General features: G+C 37.8%; 1 protein-coding gene across 1 annotated transcript in view; it reads right to left on the reverse strand.

Annotated features, from left to right (window-relative positions):
• Positions 1-1,651: 1,651 nt before the first annotated feature.
• Positions 1,652-26,519, reverse strand: part of FAM114A2 (family with sequence similarity 114 member A2) — a 36,244-nt gene continuing 11,376 nt past the window's right edge. Inside the window, exons 6-14 of the mRNA XM_052643551.1 lie at positions 25,917-26,051; positions 25,247-25,405; positions 24,505-24,628; positions 20,891-20,970; positions 12,951-13,073; positions 12,314-12,453; positions 8,703-8,775; positions 4,873-4,926; positions 1,652-2,827 (exon numbers count right to left, since the gene is read on the reverse strand). Of these exons, the coding sequence (XP_052499511.1) occupies positions 2,726-2,827; positions 4,873-4,926; positions 8,703-8,775; positions 12,314-12,453; positions 12,951-13,073; positions 20,891-20,970; positions 24,505-24,628; positions 25,247-25,405; positions 25,917-26,051 (990 nt within the window). The 3' untranslated portion in view covers positions 1,652-2,725. The remainder of the gene's footprint in view (positions 2,828-4,872; positions 4,927-8,702; positions 8,776-12,313; positions 12,454-12,950; positions 13,074-20,890; positions 20,971-24,504; positions 24,629-25,246; positions 25,406-25,916; positions 26,052-26,519) is intronic.

Genomic DNA, 26,519 nt, shown 5'->3' on the forward strand with positions numbered 1-26,519 from the left:
TTAATCTACCAAAGTGCTAAGTGAATTGGGAAGAGGTGGGTGGCATATACTAAGACACAGCTAAATCTTTGATACCAGAAAATTTAAAGGAAGTAGCACCAAAAAGGGAGAAGGCAATGGCACCCACTCCAGCACTCTTGCCTGGAATATCCCATGGATAGAGGAGCCTGGTGGGCTGCAGTCCATGGGGTCGCTAAGAGTCGGACACGACTGAGCAGCTTCACTTTCACTTTTCACTTTCATGCGTTGGAGAAGGAAATGGCACCCCACTCCAGTGTTCTTGCCTGGAAAATCCCATGAACGGAGAAGCCTGGTGGGCTGCAGTCCATGGGGTCGCTAAGAGTCGGACACAACTGAGCAACTTCACTTTGACTTTTCACTTTCATGCATTGGAGAAGGAAATGGCAACCCACTCCAGTGTTCTTGCCTGGAGAATCCCAGGGACGGGGGAGCCTGGTGGGCTGCCGTCTATGGGGTCACAGAGAGTCGGACATGACTGAAGCAACTTAGCAGCAGCAGCACCAAAAAGAGTAGGGATCACCAAGAAACTACATCATGTACTCACTCCAAATGGGATAATGAAGCATGCATCATCTAAAACCATCACCATAATCCAACAGGTTCCAATATGCCCCCTCAACCTACCTACTTCACCTATCAATGAAGGTTTATGTTCTTATTTCCTCAACTCTACCACATTAAGGAACTTTCATTCTTTTTCATTATATTCTAGGTGAAGGGTAGGCAACTGTTATGCAGAATCAACTAGCCCTTTCATCACTTCATTGGTGGTCTCCATAATCCACTGAAACACATGTGGGTGGGCGAGTGAAGCTGATGAGAAGGATGAGAGAAAAAGAAGAGGCAGTAAGTCACACTGGCTTTTGGTAAGGTCTAATCTCAAATAGGTGAAATTGGGGGCTGCAATCTGGACAGATGCATAAACAGTCACTGTTCTATCCCCCATTCTATACCCCTTTCTTAAAGAAAAACCTTAGATATGTTTCCAGATCAAAGAGTAAAAGCTGAAAATAGCCCTTATATGAGAGTCCGAACAGGCATGACCAGTTTCCAAACCTTGCTCAAAAGAATACCATGTTCAGTTCAGAGAAACTGAGCTTGAGGCACAAATTAGGGCTGGAAACACCAGCTTTATTTACCATAACACAATTGCTTTTCTGAAATTATAGAATCGCTCACTTTGGGAACAGTGAAATGTGTCTACTAAAAAAAATACTCAAAAACTTTTCTCATCATGTTAGAACACATTATAAGCAGAGGTAACATTTTAGTGATGTCGGTGAACCTTCTGATTCCAAATCTGCCTTGCTTAACAAACTGCCCCCTACCCCAAATAAGGTGACACTTAGAAATAGTCTTGATATCAACCTATGTTATAGCTTCACTTTGCTATTTCTTTGGTCTGGAAAAATACTGGGGCTTACATTTGGAAAACTAAATAAAAGAATAAACTGACAGAATTATTACATTTTATTTAAAGGTTTAGAAGATATGGGGCAGAGCTCATAAAAGTTACCTGAATCATTAAAAACCACCAAGTTGGAGAACTTTTTTTTTTAAAGAGTGGATAAGAAAATAGCTGTTAGGACTTATAAATCTTTTAAATTGCTGAAGAAAGCAAAAGGCGGCTTAGAATCTGAAGGATAAAAGTTATATTTATAAACATGCTAAAGAATACATTAAAAGAAACAAAAAAAGAATGAAGAAAAATATACTGCATCTTAATCCTATTATACATGAACATCATTTTCATGGGAGTCTACAATCCACTTCAACAATATTCAAGTAACAAAACCTCCATCACTGAAAGAGCTTCAACCCTCCTTTGGAGCTGCTATTACAGAATTCATCCTGCATATAGGGTATGCATGAAAAACATCCTAGAAAACTCAGAATATCTACAAACATGAAACTGTTTCTCCAAATTGCACTTCTTTGTCTTGAATCCGGTAGAGTGGGAGTCAACAACCATAAGCTTACCATCGTGGGATAGGAGAGCAACTTGAAGTCAAAGGACACTTTGCTATAGTTAATTAACATGGCTACAGGTAGGTATAGTCTATAAGCTTCTCCTCAATGCCACATATCTACTGAGAATTAAAGAGTAGACGAAATTTTCTAACCAATTCCAAAAATCCATGTAATAAAGGGCAATCACTACAGAGTTTATACATACTCAGTTTTCTTAAAAGCCATAGATTTTATTATAGAAAGGAGAAAGAAAATGCATTAACAGATTAAGCACATGAATTCCAAAATGCTGAATTCCTTTTCCTCTTTTTTTTTAAATTTCTTTTCCTCTTTCTTAACAACCAATTATATCCTATAAAATTACATCCATGACAAAAATATTAGTTTTACACATTGTCAAAGAAAGATCAGTATCTTTGCCCAAGTATTCCATTAACTTTGACCTAGAGCTATTATTTTTGAACAGTCTATAAAAGTTTCTTTTCAAATAATTTATTAATTATAATAACTGGAAAGAGCAGTGTGAGGACCTGAATACTTCAGTCAAGCAGTGAAGACAACAAACTTCCTTCAAATCTGCTCTCCTGCCGGCATTTTTATATACTAAAATAACCTTTCTACCTCACTTCTGCAGGGCTACCCAGAAGTGAGTGGCATTTCTCCGCCATCATAAGTCTCAGGTAGAATCTCCTCTGTTCCTCAATGTTTGGACAAAGGCCTCTGGACATGAAGCTCATGCCTCTGGTAATTCAGTCTTGTTCTCAATAAAAGAGATCTCCAATACAGGTAAAAGTAGCTGAAAGGCATCCTGAATGTAGGAAGCACTGTTTGATGCCTACAGGGATAAGAAATGAAAAATAAGAAAATGAAAATACTGCAGTCTTTTAAAAGAGAAAATATAAGACAACAAAAACCAAACTAATTTTTACAATCTAACTGAATCTGTAGCCTGGCAAATAAGAATCCGACTTAATCATTTCACTGAAGTAAGAATAACCCAGCTCTTAAGATGATATGAATATGACAGCACAAAAAAAGAATGTCACCATTTTTGTCCAACTGGTCCATCAAAAATAATAGCCATTCTTTGGCATCTTGCTCAAATTCGGCATTCAAAGTTTATGATTCCTTGAATGAGTGGGGAGATCCTGTCACAAGCATTTCAGTCAATTACTCAAAGAGGATTTCAGAAGGCTATGAATTCTAAATCAACAGAATTTGTAGTCCGTTATTACTGCTCCTCTTAAATGGACTCAGCACAGTTATGAACATGAGACAGGTGCTCACAGGTATAAACAAAGAATACTACTTTTAAAGATGATAAAGTATAGATATGCTTCTGTCTAGTACAAGAGATTTATTTATGAAAAGCTAGGATTCATTATGCCCAGAGTTTACCAGACTTCAGTAATCTCTGACAAGTTTTGACTTTCCAGAAGAAGAACAGAGTTCATTACATTAAAAAAAAAACTGTATAATTTCAAGGACAAGAGTGTTCAAATCTATTAGCAACAACAACCAACTCAAAAATAGCAGAAGGGTACCCATATCAAGTGAGTTTACCTTTTTTTGATTTATAAGTAGCATAAGTTTAAATGGTTATTTAAACTTCAGCGTGACATTTGATGCCAAATTTTCAAGCCAAAAGAGACCTCACAGCACATCTAGTTAAATCTCTTATTCTGTATATAAACATAACAAGATTGCCAATAAGGTAAATGCCTGGTCCAGGATCATACTGCAAATCAGGGGAGATCCAGAACACGACTGGGCTCCTGGTTTGCAAGCTCCTTTCATCTATACCACTCTGTCATCTATTAAATCATAAACATATTTAATTGCTTAAGTGATCAGCATGATTTCCTTTACTATTAAACAGTTAAGGAATGAAAGGCATTCCCTGATTGGTAATAATAATTGGTAATAAAAGAATCTAAAACTAAAGAAGTAACAGTCTGGTGACAAAAATATTTAATTCATATTTAAAACCTAATGGGTTATTAAATATATTTTTCCCCTTAGACTTAGATAATGTTTTAAATAGGTAACCAAACATATAAATTTTTGCACAATTAATTTACAAGACAGAGTTCTTAAAACACGGAATCCAGAAAGCATCCCACATGGAGGGACTATAATCCATCCATGGATTTAAACCACCCACCTCCTTAAATCTAACGAACTGAAGAGGGTTATGTAAACAAACGTACCCTTTTGACAAAATAAAGAAAATTTCTAGGCAAGAAAAAAGACAAAATGTTTTGTTTTGTAACTATCCTTTGCATAAACCTTAGCCCTTCAAGTAGCAGTACTAGCCTATTTGTAATTTTCAGCCCTTCACGTTTACCAGTTGGTCTCCAGAAGATGTTTCGTTACTGAGAATTGTCCACTAATTACCAAGGGGTAGTAATAAGTAATGACAGCCTACTGCTTCTTCCTCTGCACTTTACCTGGCATCTTCATCTTTATGCTTTGTAATTAAAGGACAGGAAATATGCATCAAATATACATCATTTTGGTCATATCTGCATCAACACAGCTAAAGTAGTTTAAAAAAGCCAAAAAATAAAAACTTAGAAGTGAAGTGAAAGTCGCTCAGTCATGTCCAACTTTTTGCAACCCCATGGACTATACAGTCCATGGAATTCTCCAGGCCAGAATACTGGAGTGGGTAGCCTTTCCCTTCTCCATGGGATCTTCCCAACCCAGGGACTGAACCCAGGTCTCCCACATTGCAGGTGGATTCTTTACCAGCCGAGCCACAAGGGAAGCACCCCCTCCCCACAAAAAAAAAAAAAAAAAACACTTTAGAGTTATTAATACACAATGCCCTAGAAGTTAGAGACTTAAAAAATAATAATAATAATTGGTACTACTAACCTCTAGAAATACTGCAGTGATTAATGGATTAAGGACATCAGCCTTTTCCTTAACCTAAAACAAAGGATAATATGTTAAGGGAGCACAGCATATTCAAAAAAGAAAAAATAGGTAAAGTATGACCCCACTTTGAAACACACCCATACACACCCATACGTAAATATAAGCATAGAAAAAGTCTGAATCAGATCAGGAAGGACTTTAAATTTCCTTCTATCCTTCTGTGATATCCAAATTGAGCGTGTACTCCTTTGTAGTTTTTACTGACTTTAAAAAGTATCTTCATTTCAGAAAGGGATAGAAATGGTCTATTTGACCATGAAAATTAGAAAAAATTTTTAAACAAAATATGCAGATATAAAACATGTGCTCAAAAGACTCAACTGAATTTTTAACATACACCATTTAGAAAACATGAAAACAAATAACACAAATTTAATACTTGCATGTATTAGCTAGCACCTCAGAACCAACTTGCTGGGATATCTTTATGAAATACATGGAAAAATTTAGCCTCAGAAGATTAACTTTAGGAAATCCAGAAATTCTTTTAAAGAAAATACTAAGGGGAAAAAAGAAGCTATATCACAGAATTGTCCCCTACAGGAAAAATCTAAACTCAAAGTGAGAAAAATCACTTTGGGCCATGCTCTTAACTAAAATAAACGTAAGGGCCCAGAATAACTTTGCTGCCATACTGATACTTACCACAAGCTGATTTTTTTTAGTTGAGGTATAACTGACATATAACAGTATATAAACTGCAGGTATTTTTACAGATGTACAACATAATGATTGTTATCTGCATACACGGCAAAATGAAGACAGTAAGACCAGTCAACATCAATCACTATACATAAATAATTTTTTCTTGTGATGAGAACTTTTAAAATCTACTCTCTTAGCAACTTTCAAATATGTAATATGGTACTATTAACTACAGACATCATGCTGTACATTACATCCTCAATGCTGTATATTATTTATTTTATAACTGAAAGTCTGTGCCTTTTGACTCACTTTACCCATGTGGCCCAGCCCCACCACTTGCCTCTGGCAACCACCTATCTGTTCTCTGTATGGACAAGCTTGGTTTACTACAAAGTGATTTCTGTTTGTCCATTTAAAACACCCTTGATTTTATCCCAATTCATGATTCTTCTTCTAAGTCACTTCAGTCATTGCGACCCCATAGACAGCAACCCACTAGGCTCCTCTGTTCCTGGGATTCTCCAGGCAAGAATACTGGAGTGGGTCGCCATTTCCTTCTCCAATGCATGAAAGTGAAAAGTGAAAGTGAAGTTGCTCAGTCATGCCCGACTCTTAGTGACCCCATGGACTGCAGCCTACCAGGCTCCTCCGCCCATGGGATTTTCCAGGCAAGAGTACTGGAGTGCGTTGCTATTGCCTTCTCCGAATTCATGATTACTGATGTGTGAATCATCTTCCTTAGTTCACACACCTTAAGTAAATTTTTACAATTCCTTAAACCAGAACAAAACAAACAAACAAAAAACTTTGGCTTAAACTACAACTCTTCTACTGGTTGGCAACTACAAAATATTAGAGTTATCATAGTCAAAGTAAGGTGCTGCCCTTAAGACTAGAGTCAAACTTCGGAATTCTTATCTTATCAAAGTCTACATTCTCATCACAGGTCTCAGGAGAGCAGCACAAGATATACTGAAGACTGTATATAAAAGAACAAAAATGAGTTGCAAAATTGTTCGATGTAGATAAACTGATCCTAAAATGCAGATGTAGTTGCACAGGGCCCAAGACAGACAAAAAAAGTCTTGAAAAAGAATAACAAAGTTGGAAAACTTACACTGCTTGATGTCAAAACCTACTACAAAGCTATAGTAATCTATGGCATTGGCATAAAGATACACACAGATCAATGAAATAGAAATGAGTCCAGAAAGAAATCTACATGTCTACAGTCAGTTGATATTAGACAGAAAGGGGCTAAGAAAATTCAAAAGAGGAGAATTTTTCAACAAACGGTGCTGGGAATACTGGATATACACACGCAAAAAAAATAAAGTTGGGCCCCTACCTCACATCCTACACAAAAAAATGGATAACAGACATAAACATAAGAGCTGCAACATAGAAGTCTTAGGAAAAAACATGAATAAATCCTCACGATCTTGGGTAAGGCAATGATTCTTTAGATATGATACCAAAAGAACAAATGATACAAGAGAATATTGACAATTTGGATTCTATCACTATTCACTATCAAGAAAGTGAAAGGATAGCCCATGGACTGGCAGAAAACATGTGCATATCATATACTTGTAAGGAACCTGTATCTAGAAAAACTAAAGATCTTCTATAACTCAGTGTTGTTGTTCAGTTGCTCAGTTATGTCTGACTCTTTGCAACCCATGGATGGCAGCACATCAGGCTTCCCTGTCCCTCACCATCTCCTTCAGTCGTGTGTGACTCTTTACAACCCCATGAACTGTAGCCCACCAGGCTCCTCTGTCTGTGGGATTCTCCATGCAAGAATACTGCAGTGGGTTGCCATTCCTTTCTCCAGGGGATCTTCCCAACCCAGGAATCAAACCCAGGTCTCCTACATTGCAGGCAGATTCTTCACTCTCTGAGCTACAGGGAGGCCCCCTACAACTCAATAATAAATTGAAAATAATAAAAGACAAATAGTTAAAATCAGAATAAATAAGAAATAATAAACATCCCAATTTAGAAACTAACAATAAAAAGATAAGAGGCAAAGGACTCGAAATGACATTTCTTTAACAAAGACATACAAATTGCTAACAAGCACATGAAAAGATGCTCAACACAATTAGCCAACAGGGGTATGCAAAAAAAAAACCCCATAAAAATGAGATAATACTTCATACCTACTAGCTCAGGTAAAATTTTTAAAAACAAAACAGACAATAGCAAGTGTCAATAAGAATGTGGAGAAACTGGAACCCTCATACATTGCTGGCAAGGGTGTAAAATGGTACAACTACTTTGGAAAACAGTCTGACAGTTCCTTAATGGTCTGTATTACCCATATGACCCAGAAAGTCTACACCTAACTATCCACCCAAGAGAAATAAAAACATATATGCATGTTTATGGTAACAACATTCATTATAATCAAAAAGCATAGATAACCCGAATGTCTATCAACTGATGAACAGATAAATAAGGTATATCCATAAAACAGAGTACTATTTAGTAATAAAAAGGAAATACTGATACAATGTGGACAAACCTCAAAAACATTACGCTAAGTGAAAGAAGGGCTTCCCAGGTGATTCAGTGGTAAAGAATCTGCCTGTCAGGCAGTAGATGCAGGTTTGATCAGGAAGATCCCCTGGAAAAGGAAATGGCAACCCACACCAGTATTCTTGCCTGAGAAATGCCATGGACAGAGGAGCCTGGTGGGCTATAGTCCATGAGGTCACAAAGTCAGATATGACTTAGCAACTAAACCACCACAAACAAGTGAAAGAAACCAGACACAAAATACCACAATACTGAATGATCCCATTTATAGTAAATGTCCAGAATAGGCCAATCTATAGACAGAAAATATATTAGTGCTGCTTAAGGTTAGAAGTATACAGAGGGGAAGGGAATAGTAAGTGACTGCTAATGGTGTGAAGTTTTCTGAGAGGTGATGAAAAAGATTTAAAATTAGATTATCGTGATGGCTACACAGCTCTGTAAATATATTAAAAATCACTAAAATGTACACTTAAATAGGCAAATTTTTAAGATATGTAAACTATATCTTAATAAAGCTATTCTAAAAATAAAACAAAACAGACATTAGCCCAATAAAAGTCATGAATTCTTACCCCAGCAGTTGTTAGGCAGGTGGTGAACTCTTTAGACAGACAGGATAATTCTTTACACAACAAAACTGTCAGCCTAGAAAAGAAGGGAAAAGAGGAGGGTTCTTTTCTGTTTTATTATTTTCTCTCTTTTGTTTTTAAATAAAGCTACTATCAGGAACGAACACACACACACACACCTGATACTAAATGTGAAAGAAGGCAGCTTTTAAAGCAAGTATTTGGAGGCCCATGCACACACACACACACACACACACACACACACACACACACACACACACACACACACACACACACCTGATACTAAATGTGAAAGAAGGCAGCTTTTAAAGCAAGTATTTGGAGGCCCATGCTACAGGAAGAGAAGGTTTAGTCCTTAGAGAAATATTTTTCTACAAAATTCTCTGGAAAAAACTATGCTTTCAAATTAAATCAAAGGAAATAACTAAGATACATTTTAAGGATACAAGCTAGTACCTGAAAGATCCTACTTTTCATTTAGAAAAATAGTTAAATATTTATTCATTTATTCAACACATACTGAAAGGCTTCTACGTGCCAGGTACTTCTGAGCACTGGGGATATATTAGTATACTAACTTACTTGCTGATTAAGAGGGAGACTATAAATATAGAAAGAGATCGGTATTTGTATATGTTTATAATTATGTATACATTTATACACACGTAAACCTATAGATATATTTATATATACATAATATGCACTAAATGGTGATATGAGCTAAGAAAATAAAGAATTCAAAAATATATCAGGAAAATGCAAATCAAAACCATAAAAGACAGTAACATTACACTGAGTGAAATAAGTCAGATACAGAAAAACAAATATGGTATCACTTATATGGGGAATCTTAAAAAAAGGGGGTACAAATGAACTTATTTACAAAACAGAAGTAGAGTCATGGATGTAGGAAACAAACTTATGGATACCAGGGTGGGGAGGGATAAACTGGAAGATTGGGACTGATGTATACACACTACTATATATAAAATACATAACTAATAATAACCTGCTATATATAGCACAAGGAACTCAGTACTCTAATGGCCTACGTGGGAAAAGAATCTTAAAAATAAAAGTGGACATATGTACAACTGATTTAGTTTGCTGTATACCTGAAACTAGTACAACACTGTACATCAACTACACTCCAATGAAAGTTTTTTTTAATTTTTAAAGATTTAAAATTTTTTTAGAAAACTACAATGAGATATCACCTCATACCTGTCAGAATGGCTATCATCAAAAAGAACACAAATAACAAATGTTAGCAACAATGTGAAAAAAGGGGTACCCTTGTAACTGGTGGTGGCAATGTAAATTGGTACAGCCACTGTGGGAATAGTTTAGTTTTCTCAAAAAACTAAAAATAGGACTACCACATGACCCAACAATTCCACTCCTGGGTATATATTAAAAAAAAAACAACAACCACTAACTCAAAAAGATACATGCACTCCAATGTTCACAACAGTATTATTCATAATTGCCAAGATATGAAAGTAACCTAAGTGTCTATCAATAGATGAATGGGTAAAGATGCAGTATATATACACAATGGAATACTACTTGGCCATAAAAAAGAATGAAATTCTGCCATTTGCAGCAACATGGATGGAATAGGAGGGCATAAGTCAGATAGAGAATGACAAATACTGTATGATATCACATATATGGAATAAAAAAAATAACAATAAAGTAACGGAAAATAAAGCCAATATTCTGTAATAACTGTGGATCTTTATTCTTTTTACAGGTAATCTTTAAAAACTGTATAAAACTTTTTTTAATTAAAAAAAATTATAAAACAAAACAAAATGGGCTTCTTTGGTAGTCAAGTGGTTAAGAATCCACCTGCCAACATATGGGTCACAAGTTCAATCCCTGGTCCAGGAAGATCCCACATGCCGCAGAGTCACTAACCCTGTGAACCACAACTACTGAAGCCCAGGTGCCTAGAGCCTGTGATCTGCAACGAGAAGCCACTGAAATGAGAAGACTGCACACCACACTGAAGGGTAGCCCCCACTTGCCACAACTAGAGAGAGACTGTGTGCAGCAATGAAGACCCAATGCAGCCAAAAATAAAATGAATAAATAATCCTAATAAATAAATAAAATATAAATCCAAACCTTGAGGAGGTAAATTGATCTATGTGATACTAAAAGAGTTAGAGGGGAAAAAGAATGAGAAATGGTTGAAGATAGCATTTTAGATTGGAGGTGAAAAAAGGAACCTTAGAAGTAAAAACTGAATTCAGTGAAGGGAAGAGCCATGACTTGAAAAGCATTCCAAGCAGTGGAAATAGCTACTTTCCCAAAGAACAGGATGCTGTATGTTTGTGAATCCCTCATCCTAAGGATGGGGCTTCCTTGGTGGCTCAGATGGTAAAGTGTCTGCCTGTAATGCAAGAGACCTGGGTTCGACCCCCAGGTCGGGAAGATCCCCTGGAGAAGGAAATGGCAAACCACTCCAGAACTCTTGCCTGGACAATTACATGGATGGACGAGCCTGGTAGGCTATAGTCCATGGGATCACAAAGAATCGCACATGACTGAGCAACTTCACTTCTCATCCTAAGAATGTGTAAAACAAGACTAGGCTCCCTCCTTATGGGATGTTGTAGAGGGGCAGCAAAACTGCAGTGAAGAAGAGGCCCAGAGACCGTCAAGCGTCTCTTCTAATCCTAACACACTAGACACTCTCATTCACGTTTTTTCCCCAATGAAAATTCTCATTATTTAATTAGGAGATTTAGTTAGATAACAGGAGGGCTTTGTTTTTTCCCTCTTGTGACTATAGACAATAGTAGGGTTTTTTTTTCCTCCTGTGACTATCTATAGTCTATTATTTTTAAAACTTTTGTTCAAAATCAGCAATATAGTAAAAAACAAACCAAAAAAAGGGTTTAAAACTTAGACCTGGGTTTAAATCCCAGTCTGTAAAACTTGGCAATTTACTTAAGTCTGTGTTTCCTCATTTTTAAAGCTGGATTGATCACTTATCCTGAAGCTTGTTTTAAAGATTACAAACGATACATTTACATGTATCCCCTAGCACGGAGAAGGCAATGGCACCCCACTCCAGTACTCTTGCCTGGAAAATCCCATGGACGGAGGAGGCTGGAAGGCTGCCATCCATGGGGTCGCTAAGAGTCGGACACAACTGAGCGACTTCACTTCACTTAGCATGTACCTGGCATATAGTTAGCACTCAAAAACTAGCAACTGCTATGCAACGTAGACTCAGCACAACCAAAAATAAATAAATAATTTTTTTAAAAAAAAGAATTGAGGTTCTCAGAACTATTTTCTGTTTTCACTTATGTACAATTCTATTCCAACTAAGGCCAATATCTGAAGAAAAAAAAAAATTTTCAGAGTATGAGTTTGTTAATTAAAAAGGGTAAATTTCAAATGCAGATTTAAGGCTCAATGAAAATAAACAAAATCCGAAATAAACCTCAAAGATGTGAATGGTGCAACATGAATAACATCTTATTGAGAGGAAAGTTTCTAAAACTTTGGAAAGAAAACTGCGAAAACTCTTAAAGCAATACGCATCATTTTAGAGGGATACTTATTACACTTACTGGCAAAGGGCTCTGCTCCTTTCTATGGTCGTTACTTCCTGTTTCCGGCCATGTAGAACCAGAGCCGCTGTTTTGTGAAAAAGTTCAATTGAGCAGGCAGTCAGTTCTGCTAGGCTCCGGATTGCAAATGCATGAATATCCTGGATGGAAAAACAAAACAAAGCATAACAAATCCGAGCACTCGGCTTTTTTTATACAAGAGGAAATAACACCACCTTGCTTCTCCCATACTGAAGTATTCAGTACCTTGAAAGCAACAAAGACTAGTACCTGCCCGTCAATAAACCTCCTCTTCGTCTAGAGTTGTTACATAATTTTATAACCGGGCTCACAGATGTAAAAGAGAGGCTTCCCTGAAGTGTGACCATGAGACCAAGTTTTAGTCAAACGATTAGAATAAAAGTGTCAGATGTTAGCTCCTGGGAACCTTCTCATGACGCCACACACATGCACCCTTTGTCTCTTTTTCTTCACTCTTTGCATCCTGTAGTTTGGAACTAAGATGCTGGGATCTTGGATCACAAAGTAGAAATTATGGATAGCAGTACAACAAAAACAGAAACTGCTTAGGGCCTTCTCTTATGATACTCACATCTCAAATTAAAAAAAAAAAAAGCCTTAGTTGTTTTCATTTTACCTCTATTGAATTGTTATTGATCTGCTCAGTGTTTTCTGCTTCCAACTGTTTTTCTCCTTCTTCCTTCTCTTTCAACGGTTTGGCCAGAGATGTCCTGATCCACTCATAGGCTGTATTTCTAGCCTAAATAAGAAAAAGATTACAGTCAGCCCTCTATATCCACAGGCTCCACATCTTCAGAGTTAATCAACCATGGACTGAAAATATTCAGAAAAAGAAAACTCCAGAAAGTTCCAAAAAGCAAAACCCAAGTTTGCCAAATGCTGGCAACTTCAACAGCATTTATATTGCATTTACAACTATATACACACCATTTACACTGTATTAAGTATTATAAGTAATCAAGAGATGATTTAACATATACTAGAAGATGTACATGGGCTATATGCAAATACACCATTTTGTATCAGGAAATTGAGCATGCCTGAATTTTGGTATCAACAGGGGTCCCTGGAAGCAGGATACTTCTAAGGCTGTCGAAGGATGGCTGTATAGTCCATCAGCAATTTAATTCAGCTCACCAAGATTACTATGCCTCCACCAGGAACATTTTAGCACAATGGAAGTCAGCATTCTTGTTCTCACCCGAACATACCATCGAACTTCTCAGCGCTGAACTCTTAACATTTATGACCACTCATTCCCTCTTGAATTCTCTAATCCTTGGCTTTTTTTAAACTGAGGTGTAACTTATAGAAAGTGCACAAATTTTCAGAGTATGACAGGTTACATGTGTACACATTTATGTTTATGTGACCCAGATCAAGATATAGAATATTCCCATCCCTCTAGAAAGTCCCCCATACCCCTCCCTAGTCAGTACTGCTCAAACCAAATAGCAGTCATGGCTCTCTACTTCTCTCACTCTACTCCCTTCTCTCTCCATAGTCCTAACTCAGTAATTTTAACTATTCCATATCTGCTGCGTACTCCTGAATCCTTATCTCCAGCACTAACTTCTCCTGAAAACAACATATTCCAACTCCTTGCTTGACATACATATCAGGATATCCTATGGTATCTGTATCATGTATAACATGGACAAAATTTAATTAAATTTGTCATCTTTCTCTCCCTGCCCCTAATTTTTTCATCTTCTCTTATTCCCTTGAGCTTTAGAAGAACCACCAGTCATCCAAGCCAAAATACCTGAGCCATCCTAGATTCTTCCTTTCCATGCACCAACATGGTCTGATTTTAGCCTACGTATTTCTCCAATCTGCCCTTCCTCTTCCTCTCTGTTACCACCACAGGAGTTCAAATATACTTTATGGCAATAGCACTCTGGTCTCCCTGCTTCCAATCTGGCTCATCTTAAAATCCATTTTCCATAATGGTACCAGTGATCTATCTAAGCCCATAGCGGATTTCTCCGCTTCTCTTCAATGGCTCCCCATCAACTAGATCATGCTCTTTGACATGATCTAAAAAGTGCCCATGATCTACTCTACTCACCTCCCCAGCTTCTCTTACCACTTTTCACTTTATGAACTGATAATAATAACCAATAATGTGCCTGTTCTTTCATGTTATTCCCTTAGTCCAGAGTGTCTTTCCCATTTTTTCCCCTTAAATCAAGGCAACTCTATTTTCTTTCAATTCTCCATCCAAACACTGTCTGCTCCAAGTAACTTTCAAAGACATTCCAGGAGACTGGGGACCTCAACAACCCTTTTATGTATGCCTGCTGCTGCTGCTAAGTCACTTCAGTCATGTCCGACTCTGTACAACCCCATAGACGGCAGCCCACCAGGCTCCTGTGTCTCTGGGATTCTCCAGGCAAGAATACTGGAGTGGGTTGCCATTTCCTTCTCCAATGCATGGAAGTGAAAAGCGAAAGTGAAGTCGCTCAGTCATGCCTGACTCTTAGTGACCCCATGGACTGCAGCCTACCAGGCTCCTCCGTCCATGGGATTTTCCAGGCAAGAGTACTGGAGTGGGGTGCCATTGCCTTCTCCTTATGTATGCCTACAGTCCCCTAAATACCCTTTCAACTTGTTGTTTGGTTGCTAGGTTGTGTCCAACTCTTTTGTAACCCATGGACTGTAGCCCACCAGGCTCCTAAGTCCATGGGATTTCCCAGGCAAGAATACTGGAATGGGCTGCCATTTCCTTCCCCAAGGGTTCTTCCCAACCCAGTGACTGAACCCAGGTCTCCTTGCATTGGCAAGCAGATTCTTTACCACTGAGCCACCAGGGAAGCCCCAGCTTTCTAGTTTCTTGAGTTAATAAGTATGTCTTTCTCTTAATCTAGTCTGACTTAAGTTTCTGTCATTTGCAACTGAGAGAGTCCAGGTTTCTAAGGAAATGTTTACTGTCATTAAATGAGTTAACCCACTTGAGTGACTTTATATAGACAGAATATGTTCAGAGTTGTAACTAAGCAATAGGAATCCAAAGAAGACCTTGACAGTCATTCCAACTGAAAACTGAGAGAATCGCAGGCTTTATTACAGACATAGTGTTAGCGCTGAGCCTTTAAGGATCAACAAGTGGTGCTATAACCAAGGGTACACATGACTGAGCTAGAGTAGAATCTATGTACTCGACATTCACTTCAAGGTTCTTTCCTCTGTAAAACAGGGACTCCCAAAAGCCCCTCAGGTATAATCTGGCTCTGATCTATAACCTTCCCACTACTTATGCATTCAAAATTAAAAAAATAAATAAACAAATTGACTATATAAAGGTTTGGAAGCAAGAAAACACAAGGTGTACTGAGAAAACTGTCAGATAACTGGCAAGGCCAGATAATAGAGTACATTCATTCATTGGTTACAAATATGTAGCACATACTGTTCTAGATGCTGGGAATATAGTGACTAATACAAACTATAACCCTGATCTTTATTCTACTACAAAAAGACAATTAACAAGCAAACATGCAAATGCATGAAGAAAATAAAGTGGAGTGCTAAAGAGTGTAGAGTGGGTAAGTAGAAAGCAGATTCCATTTGGGTGGGCAGGAAATCTCTGAGGAGCAATATTTGAGCTGAATTATGAAATGTAAGAGGTGTTAGCCATATAAAATATTTAGACAATGAGAGACATAAGCAGAGGGAAACCAGATTGGTATATTCAAGGAACAGAACCAAGGCCAGTATGGGAGAAGTGTGATAAAAGATGAGGTTGGGGAGGTGAAATTTATATAGAAGAGAATAGTGAGAGATGAGGCTGTTAAGAATTCTAACAGTTGACGGATAGCCTAAATATACGTGAAAGTCTTTACAATTTCTTTGAGGAGATAAAATGAGAGAAAAAACAGACACTGATTTATGTGAGATGGAAAAAAGGAAAATAGAAATAAGGCCATATAAAACAGAAAGAAAACTGATACTATAAATTTAACATACTTAAGAATCATTTTAGTAGGCATAATATATACTTAAAATAACCTCTCAAGTAATAAATACATTAAGTGACGTTATTACAGTCTATTGTACCAACTCAACGTAATTTATCATCCTTTTCAAAAAAAATACCAACAGTAGCCACCCTCCACACCCAGATCAGTCTGGAACTAGTCTGAGATCTAGACTCATCAGTGCTTGTTGCTGTTGTCAGTTGCTCAGTTGTGTCCAACTCTTTGCAACCCGATGGACTGTAGCCCATAACCTGTCACTCTCCTGTCCATGGAATTCTCCAGGCAAGGGTACTGGAGTTTGCAGCCATTCCCTTCTCCAGGGGATCTTCCTGACCCATGGATCAAACCCAGGTCTCCTGCATTGCAGGCAGATTCCTTACCATCTGAGCCTCTAGGCTCATGCTTAGTCATGTCCAACTCTTTTCGACCCCATGGACTGTAGCCTGCCAGGCTCCTCTGTGGGATTTTTCAGGCAAGAAAACTGGAGTGGGTTGCTATTTCCTTCTCCAGTGGATCTTCCCAACCCAGTGATATAACCTGCATCTCCTGCACTGCAGGCAGATTATTTACCCACTGAGCCATTAGGGAAGACCTACAAATTAAAAGGTACCTTTGCGCCTAGCTTCTGCAACAACTTATTTATTTATTTATTTTGCTGAAAAAAAGTGAGGCCTAAAGAAGGAATGGGATTTGCCCACATCACATGTGAGGGTCAGAATAAGAATCAGAATTGTGCTCTCAGATTTTTACTTCATTGCTTTTCCTCTGCATCATACAAACTCTCATATAAATTCCTGGAAATAATCAGGCCCTTATCCTTAATCACTGTATATCTTAAGTCTCAAAACCCAAAATATAAACAATATGAAAACTGCTTTCAGAGAATGACTAGGACTAATAACTTATTATTATAATCTCTTTGAGCAGAGAAACTATGTCTCTTTCATTACTTTTTCCCTAGCACCTAGCAAAATAAATGTTTATTGTAAACATATATTTATTGAACATCTAAATGTATAACACACTGAGATAGCTTCTTCAGGACCATAAACAATGTATATTTACTATGGGCCAGGCACTTTTAAGAGCTCTGTGTGTATTAACACATTAAATCTTTACAGGAACCCTACATTATCCCTGCCTCAAAGACAGAGAAGCTGAGGCACAGAGAGATTGAGCAACTTGTTTAAGACTGCACAGAAAGTAAGATGGTAGAGGTGGGATTTTAAGAATAATAAAGCGTATCACAGATCCAGCCTTGAAGACATTTAACTGTTAGAATGGGAGGTAAGATACACACATTTAAAAACAAGTAAGAACAAATGACAATTTTATGACTATATCTGCACAGTTAAGTGAATAAAGTGCTACATGGAGTATACATATAGTATGTATACTTTTACATAAGAAGGAGATAAAAAAATATATGTGTTATCTAAAAAAGAAACATAGGAAGGATATGCTGGAAAACAAGAAAGTTCAAAATATAAAAGGAAAGAGGAGAATGGAGTAGATAGGAATTGGGAAGGAGCGACACTTCTGTGTATATTTTTTTGAAGTTTTGACTTGAAAACATGTTAATATTCTACATATTCAAAGATGAAATTAAATTAACAAGAGGAGACAGTAAATAAATCACAAATTTTTTTGTAGATTGGTTTTATAGTAGTATGGGCAAGCATACATTTCAAATGTATTACAGGATAGACGAAAGTAGAAAATGTGGTAATGTTATTGGGAGACAAGAGTTCTTACTGTGAAAGAGACAAATGTAAAATGGGGAGAGGCAAGGAAGAACCCATAAAAATGGACTGAAACTGGGGTTATTGGTATGAACTCATGCTCTCAAAAATAAGTACATGAGTATACACATTTACACACATACATATATTTATGCATACACACAGGGTGGTGCACATGTGCATAGTTAAACACATTTCCTAGCTCTGCAGCTTCCCAGGTAGCACTACTGGTAAAGAACTTGCCTGCCAACTCAAGAGACCTAAGAGTCACAGGTTCGATCCCTGGGTTGGGAAGATCCCCTAGAGGAGAGCATGGCAATCCCTTCCAGTATTGCCTGGAAAATCCCATGAATGAGGAGTCTGGTGGGCTACAGTCCATAGGGTCACAAAGAGCTGGATGCGACTGAAGCAACTTAACACACACACACAGCTCTGCCAACAAGCCTAGAAGCAAAGACACCCTAAGCAATGAGCACATCTAGCACCCAAGTTTTGGCTTGAAATAGCAAAAAGGAACCATGGCTCCTTGAATTTCAGGTTGATTCTAATCAGGAGAAATATGGAAGGCACAAGATCTTGTTATGCCCCAAAGTAAGGAGGTACTCAAAGACTAATAGGGACACATCACACAGGAGTCAGCTTGAAGGACAATTTGAATACCAAAGTAATTAAGGACAGTAATGAATTACAAACCAATGAGGAAAAAAAAATAGCAACCCATGAGACCATACCAATAACAGATAATAAATAGACAGAAAGAAGGGAAAGTTCTTAACTCTTCAGCAGAATGCTGACAGCCAACTGGTAAATGTGAAGCATGTACTGAGACTGAAACAAATCATCATTTGGCAATCATCACAGTAAAGACTGTTGCATCAAGAATCATGAATAGTTGCTAAATCTAGAATGCTAAATTAGCAGGGTATTTGTATGGTCTTAAAAATGTCTCCCCACAGAAAGCTCATTAGTAGCACAGGAACAAAATCATAACCATACTGTAAGAAATCAGACAACACCCCACCAATAAGGGACAGATGGACATCATGTGCCTCTAGATATATTGTACCCTGTGCAGGATATAACATTATTTATGAGCTCTTTCAGCTGAGAATGCATAACCTGACTTTAATCTTGAGAAAACATCAGATAACCCTCAAGTAAGGAATACTCTACTTCTATAAAGCGAGAAGGGGCTTGTATTTCTCAAAAAAGTCAAAATCATAAAGAACAAAGAACGGCTAAGGACTATTCCATATTAAAAGAGACTAAAACAAAAACAAAGCAAATACAGATTAAGAGAGACAGAGTATGTGACAAAGAAATACAATTTATGATCATGTTCTTGCTCCAACATTAGAGGAAAAAAATGAAGGACATTATCAGGTCATGACAAAACTGGAATGCAGGCAACAGGCTAAATAAAGTATGGTATCAATGTTAAATTTATTGCAGTTAATAATTAGTGTGGTTATGGAAGGGAATATCCATGTTCTTAAGAGACACATATTGAAATATTGAAGAGTACAGGGCTATCATACTTACAATTTACTCTCAAAAAAATAGTCCCAGGGACTTCCCTGGCAGTCCAGCGGTTAAGATTCCATGCTTCCACTGTGGAGGGCATGGGTTTGACCCCTGGTTGTGGAACTAAAGATCCTGCATGCCACATAACAGGGCCAGAAATAATCCCAATAATAGTTATAACGTGTGTGCATGTGTGTATGAGGGAAGTAGAGAGAAAGGGATAGAAAAAGAGAACACATTTGCAAGCACAAATGATTAAGTAAATGAAGTAAAATGTTATCAGGTACATCTGCATAAAAGGTATATGAATGGCTATTTGTACTATTCTTACAACTTTTTTCTAAGCTGGATATTATTTCCAAAACACAAACATTATGATCCAAGCTATAAAACGCTATAGACAAGATGAGGGAGAGGAGCTGCTGAGGCGAGGTGCTGAAAGCTTTCTTGGAGAATGCAGCATTTTCACTGGTCATGACAGAGGAATGCGTAACTTTCCTCAAGCATCACATTTCTTACCCTGGGGTATGCAAGAGATGACTCTGATGTCTATTTAATGGCTGTCAGTTCTCCCTGGCCAGGAAGCAATGTGTACCTGCTGCTAACTGATTCTAAGACGTTTCTTGAGATTAGGAGAAGACAGTGAAGAGACAGGAGGCAGCCCAAGACCCAGAGAATAGTTCCTAAGAGCTGGCACCCTGGCGTAAATGCTAGGCAGTTCCTACTGGGTAAACAATCTCTCCCAACCCACTCTGAGCTCTGACCAAATTCCTTCCGTGCTCCAGTTGTATGAAGACAGCTCAGGCATCACCACCAAAGAGCAAGGTCCAGGCCAAGAACTCTCTCATTTCCACAAGGTAAATGGTCATTATCTGAGTTACTGGGTTCCGGGAAATGGCAACCTCTAGCTACCTAATTGCAAGGGCCACATGCCATCATCTGTGAATCACTCAGAGCCCTGAGAACGTCAACAGAGAGTGAAACCTCAATAGAGAACTAGCCCATTAGTATCACAATGGCTGGTGAGCACGACCAACGAGACTGGAGCCTAATTTAAGCTTTCAGACAAGCAAAGCAATCCATATGGAAACAGGTGAGGATGGCAGACGTGTAGGGGCGTTGGGGGGTGGGAGGCGCAGTGTGAGTTTAGCACACTAACCTGTGAAACCAAGAAGCAGACACAAGGTATGGATCTCAGAATGCACCCTTGGTGTTGGTGACATCCTTGACAGGAATTTACAACCTTACATTCTTTATCCACTAAATGTATGTATGTAAAAAATTGAAAATCACAAAAAGGAAAAACTTACCCTGGCAAGTTTTTCTGGTTTGGAGGAGACATGCAGCTGGGAAAATAGCTCTGTTATCTCTTTGGTAAAGTCTTCATCCCCTAGAAAAACAAGTCCCATGTAAAACACTGTACAAAGACTGGAGTGGATCATTGCAGGGGAAGAAAAGAGAAATAGTAGCAGCAGTAGTAGTATTAACAGCAGAAGCGAATTATATGAGCAAGGTGCTTTAGTGCTTACAAAATCCTTTTTAATGTATATTTTATTATGAATTCTTTCAATGGGCTTGTTAAAAAAAAAAAAAAGCATCATTATCCCATTTTAGAGATGAAGAAAATAGGGCCTGAAGAGGTTAATTTACATCCCCTAAATCTCATAACAAATTAGGAGTCAAACCTTGGCCTTCCCACCCCCAATCCACAGCCTGTGCTCTTTGTATTACATCCTATAAGCATGAATGGAGAACTGATGAAGGCAGAGTACTAACTGAGTACTACACATGTGCTTCCAAAGAAACTAAATTTAAGTTGCGACATAAAAGATGAGTACAAGTTAGCCAGGAGAATGGCTTCAGGCAGAGAAAACAAGTACAAAGATCCAGAAAGCATAGCAAGAAGTTCCATCTGTTGGCACTGTCCTGATGGAAGAAGGAGAAGAGGGACAGAATGAAGCTAGGAAAGTAAGCAGGATTCAGGTATTAAAGGATGTTATAAACCATGGTGGAGAACTCAGAACTTCTCAAAAGAGAATGAGGAGCTGCTGAATGATTTTAAACAGACAAGTAAATCCAATTAAAATTTTAGAAAGATCACTTTAGCTTCCTGGTAGGAATGGAATGAGAGAGAAACATGAAGGAAGGCAGGAAGGCTGAGGCAATAATGCAGGATCCAGATAAGAATAATGGTAGATAATAAGAAAGGAAGAGGAAAAAGGATTCCAAGATGCTGGAAGGATGGTGAGGAAGCTATCGGAATAAGCTTGATGAGCAATGATGTGGAACATGGAATACTTAATACCTAAGAAACATGCAAGCAAATAGGTGAGTCAAGATCAAAAACAATCAGCATATCCAAACAAATGACAGGAAACGTTGTTTCTCTCTATTCATCTAAATCCTAGCCAACCTCCTCTCTGAAGCACAGCCCAAGTGTTTTCTGCTCCAAAGACTACAGAGAGAACTCTTGTATACAGAAATCTCCTAGTACTTACAAACTGTGTGAGTATCTCTCATCAATCACTAGTTCATGGTTACCAAAGCAAATTATTACTGCTTCATACCTGCTTTCCTCCCCAAAATCCTTAGGGGGAAGAAAATCTGCCTTGATTCTTCTCTATCTGCTGTTCTTTTGTCTTCCCTTGGGATTCAAGGCAGAACATTCAAATCATTTAGTGATCCCAGGTATAACACAGTTTGGGAAAAACTGATCTCACTCAACGATACAACTGTGACCTTTGTAACTTTTTAAACAACTCCTAATCATATCCTACCAAAAATTTGACTCTTAGCAGGGGATTTTGTTTTCCCAGCAAAGCTCTAAATTATTTGGGATCAAGGGATGAATGTGCATCCAAGTGGGATGCAAGCATCTCAAAGAGTGGTAAGTGTAGGAGGGGGAAACTGAAGATGATCAACATCACCAGAGTCAGGCTCTGTGGTTTTCTCTCCCCTATCCTACCATCACTTTTCTTTTTTTTAAACTTCATGGAGATATAATTAAATACCAAGGTCAGTGTTGCGTTCTCAACCAGAATCACTAGGGAGGTCTGTTGGAAAGGGTGGCATGCAGCACTCCAATGCTATCTTTGAAGAATCCTGATTTCTGGCAAACAGGTAGGGAATAAAAATATCAGACACAAATCCATCTGTTTAGAAATTCCTCTGAATGGTATTTAAAATCAGGATTTTTGATTACTACACAAAGTGAGACGTTGACTAAATTAAACAAATACTGTTAATGGTATTATGTACCGCGGCTGCTACTGCTAAGTCGCTTCAGTCGTGTCCAACTCTGTGCGACCCCAAAGATGGCAGCCCACCAGGCTCCCCGTCCCTGGGATTCTCCAGGCAAGAACACTGGAGTGGGTTGCCATTTCCTTCTCCAATGCATGAAAGTGAAAAGTGAAAGTGAAGCTGCTCAGGCTCCTCCGCCCATGGGATTTTCCAGGCAAGAGTACTGGAGTGGGGTGCCATTGCCTTAACCTAAATTAAGTTCATAAAATAACCAGGAATTGATTAGGAATAATGGAGCAACTTAAGCAAATCAAAAATCAGTTTATAGGTGTCCTGCTAAGTGAGACTTTGAAAATGAAGATCTTTATTTATTTACTTCTGCCATTCTAACAACAAAAATAATAGCCACCATTTGTTGAGTGTTTACTATGAGCCACACCTTAAACATAACATTTCATTTAGTTATGAGAGGGATTAGTCACCTCTACTTATAGTTAAGGAAACAGGAGCTCAAGGTTAAGTAACTTCCCAAAGTCACAAGGCTTAATAAATGGCAGATCTTGATTTAGAACCCAGGTCTAACTCCAAAATCCATCCTTTTATCTACCATGCTTACTGTCTTCTCAGTATATCAAGACAGCTTTAAAAATTCATATTCAAGGACCATTTTGTATCAGGACTCTTTACACAGAGTAAGATGTTATATAAATATTATCTATTTAGCAAGGTATTATATAATCAGACAATTGGTTTAAGATGTGGTACACACAGGGTTCTGGGATAACCTAGAGGAGTGGTATGGGTTGGGAGGCAGGGGGGAGACAGGAGGGGACATGTGTATACCTATGGCTGATTCATGTTGATGTATGGCAGAAACCAACACAACATTGTAAAGCAATTAGCCTCCAATTAAAAATAAATAAAATATATTCCACATCACCCATGAAAATTACCACAGACCAGAATAAATCCCTGCCCAATATTCATTAATTAATACCCCATCAGGTAGGAGGCCACAGAAGAAAAAAATCTATGCTATCAGCTTACATTGAGACAGGGCATATTGTGCCTTGCCCCAACCCTTGTAACACTCCCAATCTGCTGGTTAAAAAACCTAATGGTAAAAGTTAGAGATTTGTAAAAGACTGGAGATCTATCAATGCTATTATTCTTTGCCATTTTATAGTGCCAAACCCCCATACCTTACTGTCCCATATTTCTAAAATAGTGACTTGTTTTCTGTGATAGATCTCTGTAGTGCATTCTTCAGTATCTCTGTACATTCTGGTGACCAATATCTTTTTGCCTTCATCACGTGGAATGAACAGTAATATATACGGACTCTAATGCCACAGGGCTATGCTGAAAGCCCCACTTATTTTCCCAGATATTAAAAGCTGACCTTGATGATCTAGATTTTCCTCACAAGTCAGTTCTAATACAGTACCTAGACCATTTGCTGCCATGTTCAAGTTCTTTGATAAATAGCCAACAAGATACCCTGTACTTACTTCAGAAGCTAGTTTCAAAGGTACATAAAGTGTCCAAGGAAAAATTATAATTTTGCAAGACTAGTATAAAATATTTAGGACGTATGATGGTTATATATGTACTGATATCTACATACATACTGCACATAAACACGCTACATCCTTCCCACTCAAATGCTGGATTTCCATATTACCTTTCTTCTCTTCCTCCTCTTCCTCACAGAGCTCTGCTAGGGAAAACGCTTCTTTGAGTTGCTCCAATTCAAGTTTTAGAGTCTTTAACTCTTCTCCACTCAGAGAATTAAGAATAGACTTCACCTGAATTGATATAATAAGCATGAGAAAGAAAAACATTCTCAAATGCAGAACAGGTTATAGACCATAGTAAAATTAAAATTATGAATTCACAAGCTCTTAAGAACCTTAACACAAGAGGAAAGATAGGGAGAATTTGTGCTTCCAAAAACAATATAAACCACTGCAGCCATACCACCCTGAATGTATTTCATCTCATCAAAAATGATATAAACTAGAAATGTACAGAAATCAGTGCTTACCTCAGCTTAAAAATTAGGAGAACATGAAACAGTCTCGAATCAATTAAAAGCTAACAGGTAACTAAATCCAAATTGGCATCTTAAGCCAAAGAAACTTGGAAAAAAGAACAAGATGAAGGACAAATAATAGATGTACTATTAAGACATCTTTGTTAATCTGTCCATTTGTCTTTAAAAATTTAGAGAAACAACATTTGACTCATTCTTTTCTAGTAATTAATTCAAATATTAATTTGTTTGTTTTGGCATAGTATTTTCAGAGTGTCTCAAGCCTCTACCTGACATACATTTCATTTTCCAACTGCACAAAGGAAGAGAGATTATGCAGTGTGCTTTTGCTGGAAGACTACCCCAGATGAAATTTTTGGTTTGGAATTACCTTTATTTCACTTTCTCGAGAGAGCATCTCCAGACCTTCTAGATGTGAAAGGCCTTGAAATTCATCAAAGAGTAGCCCATAATGAGTTTTCTTGTCTGTTTCCATGGTAACCTCATTGGAAGTCCATAGTTCTTCTTTCTCCTTTGCCTCTCGTAAAACCTGAAAGAGAGGTGGAGGCATTATACTGCAATACATAACAAAAGCTTAAGGATGAGTTTTCAAAGTCTAGGGAAGCAAAACTGAGATGAATAACACTGCTCTTTCATTATGGAACTGTGATTCAAATCAGATAGGCTCAGGAGCTGCAGGGAAAATATGACCACATAATTTGCTCCTACACAGGGTAAATAACACCCTAGGAACCAAGTGTTTTTCTGAACATGGTTTTTACTATTAATCTAATAAACAACCCTAAAAGGGCTTGGCATCTTATACTGCATTGAGAAGACATTCTGAGGGAAGGAAAGAGGAGAAAAAAAAAAAAAGAACTGTGCATTTTTCTAAGCATTAGGGCTGTGCAGCCCCTCACCAAAAAAAAAAAACACCTTAATTAAAAAAAAAATCACTAAAAAGTCCTCAAAAGGAAATACTAACAAGGTCCCAAGTTAACACAGGCAAAAATACAGATCAAAATAGAAACAGAAAGTAAACAGATAAATGCAAATAGTACCTGAGACAGTGTAGAAGTCCGGTTCATCAGACCCTTGGTTCTTTTAAATCCAGGATCCCCTTCTGCTATTACATCCATTGTCTTTTTTCCAATGAATTCTAAGGCATCCAAACCCCCACTGATAACACTCTTTCCCTAGGAAACACATGCAACCTCGTCACAATAATGTTGAAGAACGACACCTGCATGTTTTGATCACATAAAATAGTGGATAACAATATCAACTGGCAAGAAAGTGGGGCAACTAAAACAATCATACTGCACTTATGGGAATGTAAAGCAGTATACCCACTTTGGAAAATTAAGAGTATGTCTGAATATATCAATATCCTATGACCTAGCAACTCTACCCATGGTTTAAAAACTCAAAAAATTGTGTAGAGGTTCATCAAAAGACACACAGGAATGCTCACAGGAGTACTAGTATAAAAGCTAAAAACTGAAAACTACCTCAACACTTGCCAACTCTGGAATGAGTGTTACACAGTCACTCAGTGAAGCACAGCAAAGAAAATGGAATACACCACACAGCTATACCATGAATAGGTTATACAAACATAATAATGAATCAAAGAAACCAGATACAACAGAGTACATTCTTTA

Source organism: Budorcas taxicolor, chromosome 7 (assembly GCF_023091745.1).
Source record: "Budorcas taxicolor isolate Tak-1 chromosome 7, Takin1.1, whole genome shotgun sequence".
Lineage (NCBI taxonomy): Eukaryota > Metazoa > Chordata > Mammalia > Artiodactyla > Bovidae > Budorcas > Budorcas taxicolor.